This window comes from Anabrus simplex, chromosome 2 (genome assembly GCF_040414725.1).
Source record: "Anabrus simplex isolate iqAnaSimp1 chromosome 2, ASM4041472v1, whole genome shotgun sequence".
NCBI classification, from domain to species: domain Eukaryota; kingdom Metazoa; phylum Arthropoda; class Insecta; order Orthoptera; family Tettigoniidae; genus Anabrus; species Anabrus simplex.
In genome coordinates, this window is record NC_090266.1 from 43,177,224 (window position 1) to 43,195,741 (window position 18,518).

General features: G+C 41.0%; 1 protein-coding gene across 1 annotated transcript in view; it reads right to left on the reverse strand.

Moving 5' to 3' along the window:
* The window catches only part of LOC136863441 (proteasome activator complex subunit 4A), a 1,047,550-nt gene that overhangs the window by 764,178 nt on the left and 264,854 nt on the right, over positions 1-18,518 (reverse strand). The window contains exon 9 of the mRNA XM_068225934.1: positions 13,494-13,697. Within this exon, the coding sequence (XP_068082035.1) occupies positions 13,494-13,697 (204 nt within the window). The remainder of the gene's footprint in view (positions 1-13,493; positions 13,698-18,518) is intronic.

Below are 18,518 nucleotides of genomic sequence, written 5' to 3' on the forward strand. Positions count from 1 at the left end.
AGGTTCAAACCCACTATCTCCTGAATGCAAGCTAACAGCTACGTGACGTAAAGCCTGCAGCCACTCGCTCGGTATCATGCACATGGCCATTCAGTGAAACGAAAATGTCATCCCTCATATTTCGTAAAACATTAATTTCAGTCTTACCGGGCGAGTTAGCCGTGCGGTTAGGGGCGCACGGCAGTGAGCTTGTATCCGGGAGATAGTGGGTTCGAATCCCACTGTCGGCAGCCCTGAAGATGGTTTTCCGTGGTTTCCCATTTTCACACCAGGCAGATGCTGGGCTGTACCTTAATTAAGACCACGGCCGCTTCCTTCCAACTCCTAGACCTTTCCTGTCCCATCGTCGCCATAAGACATATCCTTGTCGGTGAGGCATAAAGCCACTAGCAAAAAAACAAAAATCAATCTCCAAGGTGAGATCCAAAGAATCTCATTCACGCCGACAGGGGAATCAGTCGCGAAGTCAGTCCACGTACGCCAATTCACATGACGATAAGTGTAACACAATGTATTACTTTATACGCAAGGAAATGAATTTCAAGGAAAATACCTGTGAAATGATACGCCATTGTCCTTTGTGAACCTCTCTACGCAGCCATAAGCTGCACAGGAAATTGGCATTTTCCTTCAGAGAAGTAAGTTATATACAATTTATCGGGAAGCTCATGTAGTGACAGTGCCAAACAATCCAGCTTTTGCCAAACAGCGGGCTCGTTCAACTTCGCACGCGACTGCAGCGCCCATGCTACCTCTAGTGTATTATTTACTAACTCTATCAACACGCTGCACCTCCCCTTCAGGTGCTTTAACCCTAGTTTTCCCTCAGTATTATCACTGTTGGTGCTATCATTATTATTATTATTATTATTATTATTATTATTATTATTATTATTATTATTATTATGTGGTTCATGACGTAGGTGACTGTAGTCACGTCCTAGATCGTGAACTACAGGCAATGGCTGAGTGGCCTAGTAAGTGGTCCTGAGAGTCGGGATAAGAGTTGCTACAGAATGGGAGTGGCCATCTCGGACATATTCTGAGTTGTACCCCTCCTTGTGCTCAGGCGGCTAGGACTGTACAATTAATCGGTGGTCCATAATCCGTTAGAGGAGAGATCCTCACTTGGACTATGTGAAAGTAGGGTAGCATCCTGCTTCATGAAATTACCGAGCTCAGAACATTTCAAGCAAGCCTCGGACTATCGGAGTAACGGAGTCCCACTCCCATTTGGCAGGCAAGGGACTTCTTGGAAACAACTTGACGAACGAAATGGAATTCGATGGGGAGCTATCAATATTAATGGGGCTTATGGAAGAAAGAAGGTAGAACTGGCTGAGTCAGCAAAGAGGATGCATCTGGATGTGCTAGGAGTAAGTGATATTCGGGTAAGGGGAGATAACGAGGAAGAGATAGGACATTATAAAGTGTACTTAACGAGTGTTAGAAAGGGAAGGGCAGAGTCAGGAATACCATTGCACGCAACATAGTTTCTGTTAGGCACCTAAATGAGCGAATGATGTGGGTAGATTCAGTTGGAGGAATTAGGACTAAAATTATGTCCGTGTATTCACCATGTGAGGGTGCAGATGAGGGTGAAGTTGACAAGTTTTATGAAGCATTGAGCGACATCGTGATCAGGGTCAACAGCAAGGATAGAATAGTGCTAATCAGCGATTTCAATGCGAGAGTTGGGAATAGAACTAAAGGATACGAAAGGGTGATTGGCAAATGTGGGGAAGATATGGAAGCTAATGGGAATGGGAAGCGTTTGCTGGACTTCTGTGCTAGTATGGGTTTAGCTGTTACTAATACATTCTTCAAGCTTAAGGCTATTCACCGCAACACATGGGAGGCTAGGGGTACCAGATCCATAATAGACTATATTTTAACCGACTTTGAATTCAGGAAATCTGTTAGGAATGTACCAGTTTTTCACGGATTTTTCGATTTTTCTGATCTGTAGTGAACTAAGTATCTCTAGGCCTAGGGTAGAGAAAGTGAAATCTGTCTGCAAACGAATAAGGGTAGAAAATCTCCAGGACGAGGAAATTAGACAGAAGTACATGGATATTATTAGTGAGAAGTTTCGAACAGTAGGCAGTAAGCAGGTTCAGGAAATAGAAAGTGAATGGGTGGCATACAGGGATGCTGTAGTAAAAACAGCAAGGGAATGCCTAGGAACAACTGTGAGTAAAGATGGGAAAAGGCGAACGGCTTGGTGGAATGATGAAGTGAGAGCAGCTTGTAAAAGTAAAAAGAAGGCTTATCAGAAATGGCTCCAAACGAGGGCCGCAGCAGACATGAATTTGTACGTAAATGAAAGAAACAGAGTGAAACAAATAGTTGTTGAATCCAAAAATATGTTGTGGGAAGATTTTGGTAATAACCTGGAAAGGCTAGGTCAAGCAGCAGGGAAACCTTTCTGGACAGTAATAGAGAATCTTAGGAAGGGAGGGAAAAAGGAAATGAACAGTGTTTTGAGTAATTCAGGTGAACTCATAACAGATCCCTGGGAATCACTGGAGAGGTGGAGGGAATATTTTGATCATCATCTCAATGTGAAAGGAAATCATCCTGGTGGTGTTGCGAACAGCCAAGCTCATGGGGACGAGGAAAATTATGGTGAAATTACGTTTGAGGAAGTGGAAAGGATAGTAAATAAACTCCATTGTCATAAAGCAGCACGGATAGATGAAATTAGACCTGAATGGTGAAGTATAGTGGGAAGGCAGGGATGAAATGGCTTCATAGGGTAGTAAGATTAGCATGGAGTATTGGTAAGGTGCCTTCAGATTGGACAAAAGCAGTAATTGCACCTATCTATAAGCAAGGGAACAGGATGGATTGCAACAACTATCGAGGTATCTCATTGATAAGTGTACCAGGCAAAGTATTCACTGGCATCTTGGAAGGGAGGGTGCGATCAGTCATTGAGAGGAAGTTGGATGAAAACCAGTGTGGTTTCAGACCACAGAGAGGCAGTCAGGATCAGATTTTCAGTATGCGCCAGGTAATTGGAAATTGCTACGAGAGGAATAGGCAGTTGTGTCCATGTTTCGTCGATCTAGAGAAAGCATATGACAGGGTACCGTGGGAAAAGATGTTCACTATACTGGGGGACTATGGAATTAAAGGTAGATTATTAAAATCAATCAAAGGCATTTATGTTGACAATTGGGCCTCGGTGAGAATTGATAGTAGAATGAGTTCTTGGTTCAGGGTACTTACAGGGGTTAGACAAGGCTGTAATCTTTCACGTTTGCTGTTCGTAGTTTACATGTATCACCTCCTGAAAAGTATAAAATGACAGGGAGGGATTCAGTTAGGTGGAAATGTAGTAAGCAGTTTGGCCTCTGCTGACGACTTGGTCTTAATGGCAGATTGTGCCGAAAGCTTGCAGTCTAATATCTTGGAACTTGGAAATAGATGCAATGAGTATGGTATGAAAATTTGCCTCTCGAAGACTAAATTGATGTCAGTAGGTAAGAAATTGAACAGAATTGAATGTCAGATTGGTGATACAAAGCTAGAGCAGGTCGATAATTTCAAGTATTTAGGTTGTGTGTTTTCCCAGGATGGAGTTTTTCAAAATGGCGCCCGGTAATGACAACGTAGTGTTTTATCCTCCAAGTAAATTAATCGTAAAATGTGACGAAAAGTGCGGAAAATGTCAAATATTAGTGAAAAATGGAATGTTATGCAATTCGTGTGATCGATGGTGGCATTATAAGTGCGGAAATTGCCCTAGAGACGTAAAAACTAATGAAAATGTTGACTGGATTTGTGAGCAGTGTGTTAGGAATGTTGTAGTTGGCGACGGCGTTGACGATGAAGCACCGAAAATAATCGATGACGAACACAAAAGTGCATTAGAAATTATAAACGTTCTACAAAAGGACAATGATGCTCCTAAAGTTCAAAATCAAGAATTAAAAGAAAGACTGCGATCGCTAGAATTTGGGACTGACCATTGTTCGAGTGATATACCGGTACCAGTAACAAACTCGAGCACGTGGTGTCAAGTAGCTCATCGATGGCCGGCTAAGAAGAAATCTACAACTGAATTTCTGGAAATAAACATCAGAAATAGGTTTTCTGCCCTAAATATTTTAATTCTGGAAGACAACGATCGCGCGCGTGAAACCAAATCATCGCGATTCGCTGCCGTTGCCGTGCCGAGTTTAAAATTCAGGCCTAGAATTCAGATTCAAGACCCAGTTAGGCCTAAATCAGCAAAGGTAGCTGTGTTTGGTGATAGCCAAGGAAGGGGAATTGCGGGAGTGATTAACGACGGGAATATAGCAGCAATAATAAAGTTTTATTATGAATCCACCTGTTCAATACATTATAATGTTGTTACATTTAAACTAACTTCATTAGTTAAAAAGTTATATATGGGACATATTTCACTCCCTTACAGAGCATCATCAGCCAAATCTGAATCTCAAATAATTGTTATTTACGTAAATAAAGACTTAAGAACTATTAGAACATTTTTGACAAACTTAAAACTTATTCTATTAGAAAAATATAAAATCTTTGTATACATGGCTTAATTACATGTGCTTAATAGGAAGATACATTAAAATTATGGAAGAGAGAGTACTAAAATATAAAATAAATAATATATATATATTATGTCACAAAATCCTAGAAAGACGTGAAAAACAATCTTAGGAGTTAAATTTGAGGATTTTCTTGGCAATGAGATCTGGTAAAAAAAGTTATTTATCCCTTGTGGATAAGAGTCTATAAAGATTCAAATTTATCGTCAAGTTGATGACTGAACTTATAACAGGATAAATGTTGGTCTTCAAGAAATTTAAATGCTTGTTGTCATGTGACCTCGGCGAATGCTGTTGAAAAGATGTCGAGGACCGTTCGTTGAACTAATGGATTTGATAAGGATGATTGAAAGGGACGTAAATCAATGTTTGTATTGAAAGCTGCTGCTTGGTTTATCTTGTTGAATGTCCCTCCAATTGCTGTTTGTCGGTTTGGTGCTGTTAGCATAGCTTTTACTGATGGTGAAATAAAGGAGGATTACTTTATTCTTGCTATAGAATGGCTTCAACTAAAGAAGCATAAATCGATGGTGTTATGCAACACTTGATCAACCACCAAAATTATTTTTCTTCCCCTTTTAGATTATTACTCCATCTGGTAGCTAAAGGTAAAGGTAAAGCTTTACATTGTTTATTGTTCGGACGTTTGTTCTCAACATCGTTACGTGGGAAATGAATTTTGACCAAATGGCAACCCCCTGAACCATTAGGCTGCTCGTCCACTCGAAGAGACTACGCGCAATTACGAGAAGAGGCAACTACAGGCGACTTTGATTACGCAACTATTTCTGACTGGGGTCGTCCACTGCAGGCGACTTTGCGCGGCTTAAGTTGGCGTCCATACTCTGTACAGGTCTGTGCGAGTTTCTGTAGTAGGCGTTGTCAAGTTCTTAAGATTATGAAAGATTCTGAGACAGATGATAAGGCTTTGGTTTATTTTTTGGAGATTTACTACCTGATGAGGTGTTGGAGGAAAAATCGCAAAAGAAGACACCAGTGTTAACACTTACCAGTAGTGTAGCCATGATAGAACGATTTGGGGGGGGGGGGGGGGGGTAGGTACAAAATGATGACAGAACATAATGAAGGTGCTTATGAGTGTGTGGTGTGTGCATGTATGATTGTCTTTATAAGGACACTGATACAAGTGAATTACGTTGATATTCAGATTGCAGTACAGATAAACTACAAAATCTTACATTAAAATACAGAACGAGAACAATATGATAAAGGTCAACAGTTTTACAGCGAATGGTATGTCAGATTACAATCTAAAATTCAACTTTCGATGCTTCTTAGAAAATAGATATACGAGATCTGTTGGTTTTACAATTATGACTCTGTGAATGTTCAAAAGATCCAACACCTTGCGTTGACTTTCACTTGTTCATTGTCAATTTCCATTTATTCTTTTGTAAAACATCCATAGGAGGTTCTAACCCCCCCCCCCAGTAACCACCCCTTGGCTACGCCCACAGATATATAGTTAATAGACTGGCAGCGCTGTATCTGGTAGGATTGGTGCTAGTGAGCCGGAAACTTGCAGCCAACACCATCATACGTCACTACAGATCCACTGTAAACATACGTTACTGTGCTACGTGCAGTTTTGGTTTATGTTGTTTCTATGCACATTTCACATTAATTTTTCGGCAAACTACTATGTGGCAGAATGGTGAATACCCGCGCAGTGTTTCGGTGTAGTTTTTCCTATTCATGACTAAAGAAGAAGGAAGGAATAAGAGTTTCAATACACTGGTAAGTGGCTTACATGTGCTCATGTACACTTCTTGTCTACTTATTAATGCAATTAAATTCACTATTAAAGATGCCGAATTATGAAGGAGACAGAAATCATTCCTTTCGATATATATTTGTTGGCGTTATCCCCCTTGTGATGGGGTGTGGCATAGGGAATAATAACAACAACAACAACAACAACAACAATAATAATAATAATAATAATAATATCCGCCTCTGTGGGGTTGTGGTTACTGTGATTAGCTGCCATCCCCGGAGGCCCAGCTCTGCCACGAAATTTGAAAAGTGGTACAAGGTTTGGAATGGGTTCCACTCAGGCTCGGGAGGTCAACTGAGTAGAGGGGGGTTTGATTCCCACCACAGCCATCCTCTAAGTTGTTTTCCTTGGTTTCGCATTTCACCTACAGGCAAATGCCGAGATGTTACCTAACTTAAGGCCACGACCGCTTCCTTGTCAATCCCTTCCCATCTTCCCATCCCCAACATGGGCCCCTGTTTAACATAGTGGGCGAGGCTGCCTCGGTGAGGTACTGGTCCTCCTTCCATGTTTTATCCCACGATCCAAAGTCTCATGATCCAAGAACAATGCCCTTGAAGTGGTAGAGGTGGGATACCTCACCGAGTCTGAGGGAAAAATCAACCCTGGAGGGTAAAAGGATTAAGAAAGAAGAAGAAGAAGAAGAAGACGATAAAATAGTAATTGAATAATAGTGGCATCGGTCTCTTCTAATTTTTAAATATATATTGTACGGATGTCAAACTTCCTGTTAAAATTAGAATGGAATGATTATCACAGAATATTATTAAATATATCTCAGGATTTGTGGTAAAATAATTTTGTGTGGCTATTTCTAGCTGGGTGCAGCCCTTGTAAGGCAGACCCTCCGATGAGGGTGGGCGGCATCTGCCATGTGTAGGTAACTGCATGCTATTGTGGTGGAGGATAGTGTTGTGTGTATTGCAGGGATCTTGGGGACAGCACAAACACGTAGCCCCCGAACCACTGGAATTAACCAAAGAAGGTTAAAATCCCTGACCCGGCCAGGAATCGAACCCAGGACCCTCTGAATCGAAGGCCAGTACACTGACTATTCAGCCAACGAGTTGGACAGGATTTTAGTCAATTCCCTACAATGTGACACTTGTAAGAAAGTAGTTGTATATAAAAGAAAATCCTTATCCATTCATTTCTTTCAAGAATAGAGGTAATCTGGATGTTCCTACGAAAGATGATGTTCATGTGTGGAAACTTACTGAGATGTATTTCAGAGAGAATAAATGTACTGGTTTAAGCTGAGTCATGAAAGGGAACATGCCTAATGAAGTCAGAGCTCAGTTGTTCGAAACATTTTAATATCACATACTTTAGATCTAAAATCAAAGGGCACGCACATTTATCGCCTTATTAGTGTAATTCCATCACAGTGCTTGAAAATACGTGTGAATCATGCTGTAAGAGACTTGAATGGAAACAGATTTGACCACAGATTGGCCTAAAACAGGTGGCTATTTTTAAGCATTTATACCAGTGTTCCTTTCTCTCAGCAGTAATAAAAAGGACCTAATAGGTCTATTAAATCAGAATTTTTCCTATTATTTCTGAGTGCTTTTATTCCCATTTTGGCTACTATTTTACATTAATGCATCAGGATAGTGTAGCGATGTAAGATGGCGGCGGCCAAACGCTTCCAGCTTCAGAATCAAGCTGCTCACTGCCAGTCTAAATCTATATGTCTGTGGCTAGGCCCCTGACACTAGCCAAAAGGAAGGCAATGGGAGATTCCATCATCTGTTCAATGATTTGTACAAACACCACCAGAAGCTCTTTGATTATTATTGGATGCGTCCAGAAACATCCAGAAACTACATTCTGAATGCAATAGACTAAGAATAACCAAAATGCCACAATTCAGGGGGACAATAATGCCTCTAAAATGTTTAACTGAAAATCGATAGAAAGTGGTATGAATAATTTTTTTAAAAGCTTTGAATTTTTGAAAGAATCAAAGGTCCAATTAAGTATGTAATTTAATATATCAGTGCAACATACAAAAATAAGGAAGGTACAGACACATCAGTAAGATTTACATAAGAAGAGTTAAACGGAAATATGAAACCTCTATTTCTAATTTCAATAGTCTCTACCAGTTGTGGTTTGTTCGAAACCCACTGTCAGCAGCCCTGAAGATTTTTTTTTAATGGTTTCCCGTTTTAAAACCAGGCAAATGCTGGAGCTGTACTTAAGACCACGGCCACTTCCTTCCCACTCCTATTCCTTTCCTATCTCATCGTCGGCATAAGACCTATTCGTGCGGTGCGATGTAAAGCAAATTGTAAATTTTAAAAATGTCGTGGTTTTAAACAATTTTCCTTAAATTATTTTATTTTATTTTATAATGCTCAAGAAACAGAAGTTTGCCATAATTAATCCCCCTTTTTTAAACGTGCTGGAGCTTATTTCTCACAATCAGTTTGATTATTAGGAACCTTCTTCATATATGGAAGGAGGCCATTATTAAGGGGTGGTTCACTGGATGTTTATACCCTGTTGTATGCATCATCCAGTGTATGGGACCCTCACCAAGATTACTTGATTCAGGAATTGAAAAAATCCAAAGAAATGCAGCTCTATTTGTTCTGGGCGATTTCCGACAAAAGAGTAGTGTTACAAAAATCTTGCAAAGTTTGGTCTGTGAAGAAGTATGATGCATACAACAGAGTATACTTGCATCATTTATCCATGGGTAATGCGTCAATGCAAACAATAATCAAGTAAGTACTTCAGATATCCTACTATATCCCAACCCTTTGTCTTTAGAACATCCACAGAAATCTTACCAATTCCGATTCCTTTTCTAGTTTTCAACCTTTGTACCTTATCGTAAATGGCATAGATCTCAACTAACGAAAACATAACGGAAAAATACCGCAAGTTTAACATTTTAACTTTTACTATTTTCGGATGAACATTGAAACTTTGATAAATACATTAACAGTGTTTGGAAAATCAAGAATCAAACGAGAATTAGCCAAAACTTCCAATTTAATTGGCATATTTACTATGACTTGGACATCAATATTATGTAATTAACGACCAGTCCATTAATGAGATATTTTGTCAATTTTTCTTGTTTACTCTTTAAGTGTGACAACATTTTAGTGTGTAAAACATTTTTAATGTGCTAATTTATTGCAAATAGGACTTAATATATGACTTAACCTTAAGACAATCGTATAAAAGATGGCTGAAGATGCTCGATACAGTGAGCGAAACATGTACCAATTGACGTATGTATTGTAATGTGCCATTAGGACAATAAAATTTTATGTATTGAATTGGTGTGGATAATAAATACAAGAATTGCAAATACTAAAGGGTATGTTCCAAGCTGTCAGCGGAGAGATGGCGTGGAATGACATTAGTAGACGTATAAGTTTGAGTGGCGTCTTTAAAAGTAGGAAAGATCACAATATGAAGTTGGAATTATAGAAGACAAATTGGGGCAAATATTCATTTATAGGCAGTGGAGTTTGGGATTGGAATAACCTACCAAGAGAGGTGTTCAACAAATTTCTAAAATCATTGAAATCATTTAAGAAAAGGCTAGGAAAACAACAGATAGGGAATCTGCCACCTGGGTGACTGCCCTAAAAGCAAATCAGTATTGATTGACTGATTGATTGATTGATTGATTGATTGAATGTTTCATGACATACCCTCACAAATAATGTGATCATAAACTGATAATTATACTAGTAAGTGGATGTACATCACAAGTAGTAATAATAATAATAATAATAATAATAATAATAATAATAATAATAATAATAATAATAATAATAATAGGAAGAAGAAGAATTCGAGCTCGATACTTGCATTATTTACCCATGAGTAATGCGCCCATGCAAATAATAATCAAATAGTACTTCAGATATGCTACTATATCCCAATCCGCTGTCTTTAGTACATCCCCAGAAATCTTATCAATTCCAATTCCTTTTCTAGTTTTCAACCTTTGTATCTTATTGTAAATGTCGTTGTTCCAGCCACACTCTTTGCTTACTTCCACTATGCCAAAGTCTATTGCGAGTTAATGCCTATGAAAATGACTGATTACTTAGATGCAACTGGCAACCTTCAAACCACTGACGGTCCCTTATTGAGTGAACTTGGTCGTGATTTGATTTCCAGTAGAGAGTTTGAGCAAAGCAGACATATTGGTGAAATGGACTACAATGAATTGGATGTTATAGGCTCTGATCTGGACAATTCATCAGACAGTGAATAGACTGCCATGGCAGTTCTGGTGGTTATTAATCATTTGAAATACTCTGTAAAGTCAAATAACTTTGGTCACTAGCACGTAAAACCATATTCCCACCCGATCGAGCTGATAAGAAACATCACATATCGAGTCATTCCGTAAGTGCTCTATGCTGCGCAGCTGACCAAATTGGGTGACAGCATTAGGTCATTGGATTACAAACGTGTCTCTTGAAATACTGTGGGTCATTATGACTACACTGTGATGTGCGCAGTTAGTACAGGAGTTCCATTTCAGATTACCTAGCAACCAGCTCTTATCAGCCCAGGCAGACCAGAGGTATTCATAAATACTTGTACTGCTGGTTCAATTAGATCCCCATGAGAGCTAATGTGTTAAACAATGTTACACAATAAATGGAATAACCTTGCCATGCTGGTTTCTCCTAAGGCAGTCAGTAATTCAGAGAGAATGTCATCAATTCCAGGTGCCTTGTTCAGGTCGCTCACAGCTCGGTCAAACTCTGACCTCAAAACTGGGTCTCCCATTTCATGAGCATCAACAGCCTCTTCTTGATCCAGAACCAAATTATCTACATCTTCACCTTGATACAACTGTTGAATATGTTCCTGCCATCTTTCTGCTTTGTCTTCTTTCCCTAGAAGTGACTTCCCATCTGAGCTCTTAATATTCATACACCTAGATTTCCTTTCTCCAAAGGTTTCCTTGATTTTCCTGAATGCAGCAACTGCCTATCCCAGGACCATACAACATTCAACATCCTTGCACTTCTCCTTCAGCCATTCTTCCTTGCTACCTTGCACTTTCTGTCCACTTCATTCTTTAATCGCCTGTATTCTTTTCTGCCCTCTTCATTTCTAGCATTCTTGTATTTTCGTCGTTCATCAATCAGGTCTAGTATCTCTTGAGTTATCCATTGATTCTTAGTTGATCTTTTCTTCCTTCCTAACATTTCTTCAGCAGCCCTGCTGACTTCATTTTTCATGACTATCCACTCTTCCTCTCTTGTGTTTCCTTCAGCCTTTTCATTTAGTCCTTTTGCAACATGTTCCTTGAAACAAACCATCACACTCTTTTCTTTCAACTTGTCTAGATCCCATCTTTTTGCATTCTTTCCTTTCTTCAATTTCTTCTGCTTCAGATGGCATTTCATGACCAACAAGTTGTGGTCAGAGTCCACGTGGTTTCTGAATCTCTGCCTAATCATAATGAAGTCTATTTGATACCTTCCAGTGTCACAAACTATCATCCACATATAAAGCCATCGTTTATGGTGTTTGAACCAAGTATTGGCAAGAAGCAAATTATGGTCAGTGCAGAATTCAACCAGCCGACTTCCTCTTTCATTCCTTTGTCCCACTCCGAATTCTCCTACTGTATTACCTTCTCTTCCTTGGCCTACCACTGCATTCCAGTCTCCCATCACAATTAGATTCTCGTCACCTTTTACATATTGTATTAAATCTTTTCATATGTTCTTTCGATTTCCTCATCATCCGCTGAGCTAGTAGGCGTACAGACCTGCACTATTGTCATGGGCATTGGTTTGGAGTCTATCTTGACGACAATAATTCTTTCACTATGCTGGTCATAGTAGCTTACTCGCCGCCCTATTTTCTTATTCATTATTAAACCAACTCCTGCATTTCCTCTGTTTGATTTTGTGTTGATAATTCGGTAGTCGCCTGACCAGAAATCCTGTTCTTCCTGTCAACATACTTCACTTAAACCAATTACATCTAACTTGAGTCTATCTCCCTTTTCAGATTCCCTAATCTACCGCAATGATTCAAACTTCTAACATTCCATGCTCCGACTCGCAGAACGTCAGTATCCATCTTCCTGATGACCGCCTCCTCTCGTGTAGTCCCCACCCAGAGATCCGAATGGGGGACTAGTTTACCTCCGGAATATTTTACCCAGGAGGAAGCCATCATCAGTACATCATTCATACAGAGAGAGCTGCATGTCCTCAGGAGTTAGTTACGGCTGTAGTTTCCCGTTGCTTTCAGCCGTGTAGCAGTATCAACACAGCTAAACCATGTTGAGTATTGTTACAAGGCCATATCAGTCAATCATCCAGACTGCCGGCCTTGCAACTTCCGAAAGTCTGCTACCCCCCTTTCGTTGAACCATTCCTTAGTCTGGTTTCTCAAGAGATACCCATCTGATATGGTTGCACCTGCAAGCTATCTGCTTCATTAGGACACGCAAGCCTTCTCACCGGGGCAAGGTTACATGGTTCGCAGGGGAGGTGTGTTAAACAATATTAACAATAAATATAAATAATTGCATTGCATTGAAAATGAACAATGAATGTACTATATATTCTATTACAGATTTTATTAAACAGTTTAATAAGTAAATTAATTAAATAAATTAATTAAAGGAATAAATAAATCAAACAGTAATCTAAAAAGCAAATATTAGGAGAAACTTATTGTGAAACAAAACAGGCTCAACGATATGTAAACCTTCTTTTGCCTTCTACTCGTGGATAAATCGGTACCACTACTAGCACTGATACACACCTCCAACAGACATTACGTCCTTGAGAATCTCAAGTCACCTCATTACAGAGTACTAGTTTGCGAGATAATTTTTGATGCATTCTCTAACAACTGTTCTTCTCACTTATGAAAATAGGAGAATATTAGCATGTCTGACCAGCTACAATGTAGATCAATGTTATCTTACTGGAAAGAACGAGTTCCATACGTGAGGCTCTAAAATTTAATTGCATCCTTCCAAGTAGGTTGGACGTCTAAAAGTACTGTAAGAGCATAAACACAATACACATAGAGATAGCTAAACAACAGGTATGGAAACATACTGGAAGAAATAGACCTATATCTAAGTAAACAAGGAAACTTACCTTTCAATAACAGGCTCGATGATCAACTTCGGCCTCAAGGTAGCTAGATGATGAAAGGTTTCGCAAACCTGAGGCACTAACCTAGAGAACATGGCATTGAGCAGAATTGGCTTCAGAGTTTCCACAAACATTGTAATATCATCTTCAGTCAAGCGATGACTATCCTTAACTCGTGTTTCCCATGTCAGCTTTTTGTAGCGCTCACTGTAAAGGAAAAAGAGTATACAGGTCGTACAATGTAAATTCCTTTTTTTTTGCTAGGGGCTTTACGTCGCACCGACACAGATAGGTCTTATGGCGACGATGAGATAGGAAAGGCCTAGGAGTTGGAAGGAAGCGGCCGTGGCCTATATTAAGGTACAGCCCCAGCATTTGCCTGGTGTGAAAATGGGAAACCACGGAAAACCATCTTCAGGGCTGCCGATAGTGGGATTCGAACCTACTATCTCCCGGATGCAAACTCACAGCCGCGCGCCTCTACGCGCACGGCCAACTCGCCCGGTGATGTAAATTCTAAGACAGCATAATTTGCAGAATTCTCACACATAAACAAAATTTTCCTCCCTCACATTATACTTTAAAACACAGTCTCAAAGAACCACGTAACTTACTTATTCTAATATTGGTTCCAATTGAGGACCATTTTTGCGAAACTCAACAGCTACAAAAAGTAAAAATTTTCAGAACATTTTTTGATAATCTTCCGAAAGAAAAATTATACATTAAACTGAAAATTCACTTATAACCAAACATTACATACATTATCATTATAGACTGTTATGCCTTTCAGCGTTCAGTCTGCAAGCCTCTGAGGATTTACTAAACTTCGCCACAATCCTTGATTTGCAACTAGTGTTGTGGTCTCATTTAGTTCTATACCTCTTATCTTTAAATCGTTAGAAACCGAGTCTAACAATCGTCGTCTTGGACTACCTCTACTTCTCTTACCCTACATAACAGAGTCCATTATTCTCCTAGGTAACCTATCCTCCTTCATTCGCCTCACATGACCTCACCACCGAAGCCGGTTTATGCGTACAGCTTCATCCATTGAGTTCATTCCTAAATTAGCCTTTATCTCCTCATTCCGAGTTCCCTCTTGCCATTGTTCCCACCTGTTGGTACCAGCAATCATTCTAGCTACTTCCATGTCTGTTACTTCTAACTTATGAATAAGATATCCTGAGTCCACCCAGCTTTCGCTCCCGTAAAGCAAAATTGGTCTGAAAAGAGACCGATGTAAAGATAGTTTCGTCTGGGAGCTGACTTCCTTCTCACAGAATACTACTGATCGGCACTGCGAGCTCACTGCATTAGCTTTACTACACCTTCATTCAATCTCACTTACTATATTACCATCCTGGGAGAACACACAACCTAAATACTTGAAATTATCGACCTGCTCTAGCTTTGTATCACGAATCTGACATTCAATTCTGTTGAATTTCTTTCCTACCAATATCAATTTAGTCTTCGAGAGGCTAATTTACATACCATACTCATTGCACCTATTTTCAAGTTCCAAGATATTAGACTGCAGACTTTCGGCACAGTCTACCATTAAGACCAAGTCGTCAGCATAGGCCAGACTGCTTACTACATTTCCACCTAACGGAATCCCTCCCTGCCATTTTATAACTTTCAACAGATGATCCATGAAAACTACGAACAGCAAAGGTGAAATTTTACAGCCTTGTCTAACTCCTGTTAGTACTCTGAACCAAGAACTCATTCTACCATCAATTCTCACTGAAGCCCAATTGTCAACATAAACGCCTTTGATTGATTTTAATAATCTACATTTAATGCCACAGTCCCCCAGTATAGCGAACATCTCTTCCCTCGGTACCCTGTCATATGCTTTCCCTAGATCGACGAAACATGAACACAACTGCCTATTCCTTTCGTACCAGTTTTCACTTACCTGGCGCATACTGAAAATCCGATCCTGACAGCCTCTCTGTGGTCTGAAACCACACTGGCTTTCATCCAACTTCCTCTCAACGACTGATCGCACCCTCCCTTCCAAGATGCCAGTGAATACTTTGCCTGGTACATTTATCAATGAGATACCTCGATAGTTGTTGCAATCCTTCCTGTTCCCTTGCTAATAGATAGGTGCAATTACTGCTTTTGTCCAATCTGAAGGCGCCTTACCAACACTCCATGCTAATCTTACTACTCTATGAAGCCATTTCATCCCTGCCTTCCCAATATACTTCACCATTTCAGGTCTAATTTCCTCTATTCCTGCTGCTTTATGACAATGGAGTTTATTTACCATCCTTTCCACTTCCTCAAACGTAATTTCATCAACATCATTTTCCTCGTCCCCATGAGCTTGGCTGTTCGCAACACCACCAGGATGATTTCCTTTCACATTGAGAAGATGTTCAAAATATACCCTCCACCTCTCCAGTGATTCCCAGGGATCTGTTATGAGTTCACCTGAATTACTCAAAACACTATTCATTTCTTTTTTCCCTCCCTTCCTAAGATTCTTTATTACTGTCCAGAAAGGTTTCCCTGCTGCTTGACCTAGCCTTTCCAGGTTATTACCAAAATCCTCCCACAACATACACTGACTGACAGAGCAAATGCAACACCAAGAAGGAGTGGTTCGAAAGGGATGAAAGTTGGGGGAAAAACAGAGACGGCACGGACGAATAATTGATGTTTATTTCAAACCGATATGCAGGTTACAAAATGCGCACGGCACCGACTCAGTAGGATGTAGGACCACTGCGAGCGGCGATGCATGCAGAAACACGTCGAGGTACAGAGTCAATAAGAGTGCGGATGGTGTCCTGAGGGATGGTTCTCCATTCTCTGTCAACCATTTGCCACAGTTGGTCGTCCGTACGAGGCTGGGGCAGAGTTTGCAAACGGCGTCCAATGAGGTCCCACACGTGTTCGATTGGTGAGAGATCCGGAGAGTACGCTGGCCACGGAAGCATCTGTTCACCTCGTAGAGCCTGTTGGGAGATGCGAGCAGTGTGTGGGCGGGCATTATCCTGCTGAAACAGAGCATTGGGCAGCCCCTGAAGGTACGGGAGTGCCACCGGCCGCAGCACATGCTGCACGTAGCGGTGGGCATTTAACGTGCCTTGAATACGCACTAGAGGTGACGTGGAATCATACGCAATAGCACCCCAAACCATGATGCCGCGTTGTCTAGCGGTAGGGCGCTCCACAGTTACTGCCGGATTTGACCTTTCTCCACTCCGACGCCACACTCGTCTGCGGTGACTACCACTGACAGAACAGAAGCGTGACTCATCGGAGAATACGACGTTCCGCCATTCCCTCATCCAAGTCGCCATAGCCCGGCACCATGCCAGGCGTGTACGTCTATGCTGTGGAGTCAATGGTAGTCTTCTGAGCGGACGCCAGGAGTGCAGGCCTCCTTCAACCAATCGACGGGAAATTGTTCTGGTCGATATTGGAACAGCCAGGGTGTCTTGCACATGCTGAAGAATGGCGGTTGACGTGGCGTGCGGGGCTGCCACCGCTTGGTGACGGATGCGCCGATCCTCGCGTGCTGACGTCACTCGGGCTGCGCCTGGACCCCTCGCACGTGCCACATGTCCCTGCGCCAACCATCTTTGCCACAGACGCTGCACCGTGGACACATCCCTATGGGTATCAGCTGCGATTTGACGAAGCGACCAACCTACCCTTCTTAGCCCGATCACCATACCCCTCGTAAAGTTGTCTGTCTGCTGGAAATGCCTCCGTTGACGGCGGCCTGGCATTCTTAGCTATACACGTGTCCTGTGGCACACGACAACACGTTCTACAATGACTGTCGGCTGAGAAATCACGGTACGAAGTGGGCCATTCGCCAACGCCGTGTCCCATTTATCCTTCGCTACGTGCGCAGCACAACGGCGCATTTCACATCATGAGCATACCTCAGTGACGTCAGTCTACCATGCAATTGGCATAAAGTTCTGACCACTCCTTCTTGGTGTTGCATTTGCTCTGTCAGTCAGTGTATTTTTGGATTCAACAACTATTTGTTTCGCTCTGTTGCTTTCATTTACGTACAAATTCATGTCTGCCTCGGCCCTTGTTTGGAGCCATTTCTGATAAGCCTTTCTTTTATGTTTACAGGCTGCTCTCACTTCATCATTACACCAAGCTGATTGCCTTTTCCCATCTTTACACACAGTTGTTCCTAGGCATTCCCTTGCTGTTTCTACTACAGCATCCCTGTATGCCACCCATTCACTTTCTATATCCTGAACCTGCTTACTGTTTACTGTTCGAAACGTCTCAGTAATCATATCCATGTACTTCTGTCTAATTTTCTCGTCCTGGAGATTTTCTACCCTTATTCGTTTGCAGACAGATTTTACTTTCTCTATCCTAGGCCTAGAGATACTTAGTTCACTACAAATCAGATAGGGGTCTGTATCATCGAAAAATCCCCAGAAAACTCGTACATTTCTAACAGATTTCCTGAATTCGAAGTTGGTTAAGATATAGTCTATTATGGATCTGGTACCCCTAGCCTCCCATGTGTTGCGGTGAATAGCCTTAAGCTTGAAGAATGTATTCGTAACTGCTAAACCCATACTAGCACAGAAGTCCAGAAAACGCTTCCCATTCGCATTAGCTTCCGTATCTTCCCCACATTTACCAATCACCCTTTCGTATCCTTCAGTTCTATTCCCAACTCTCGCATTGAAATTGCCCATTAGCACTATTCTATCCTTGCTGTTGACCCTGACCACGATATCACTCAATGCTTCATAAAATTTATCAACTTCATCCTCATTTTCAGCCTCACATGGTGAATACACGGAGACAATTCTAGTCCTAATTCCTTCAACTGACAAATCTACTCACATCATTCGCTCATTTACGTGCCTAACATAAACTATGTTGCGTGCAATGGTATTCCTGTTAAAGAGCCCTACCCCAGACTCTGCCCTTCCCTTTCTAACACCCGTCAAGTACACTTTATAATCTATCTCTTCCTCGTTATCTCCCCTTACCCGAATATCACTTACTCCTAGC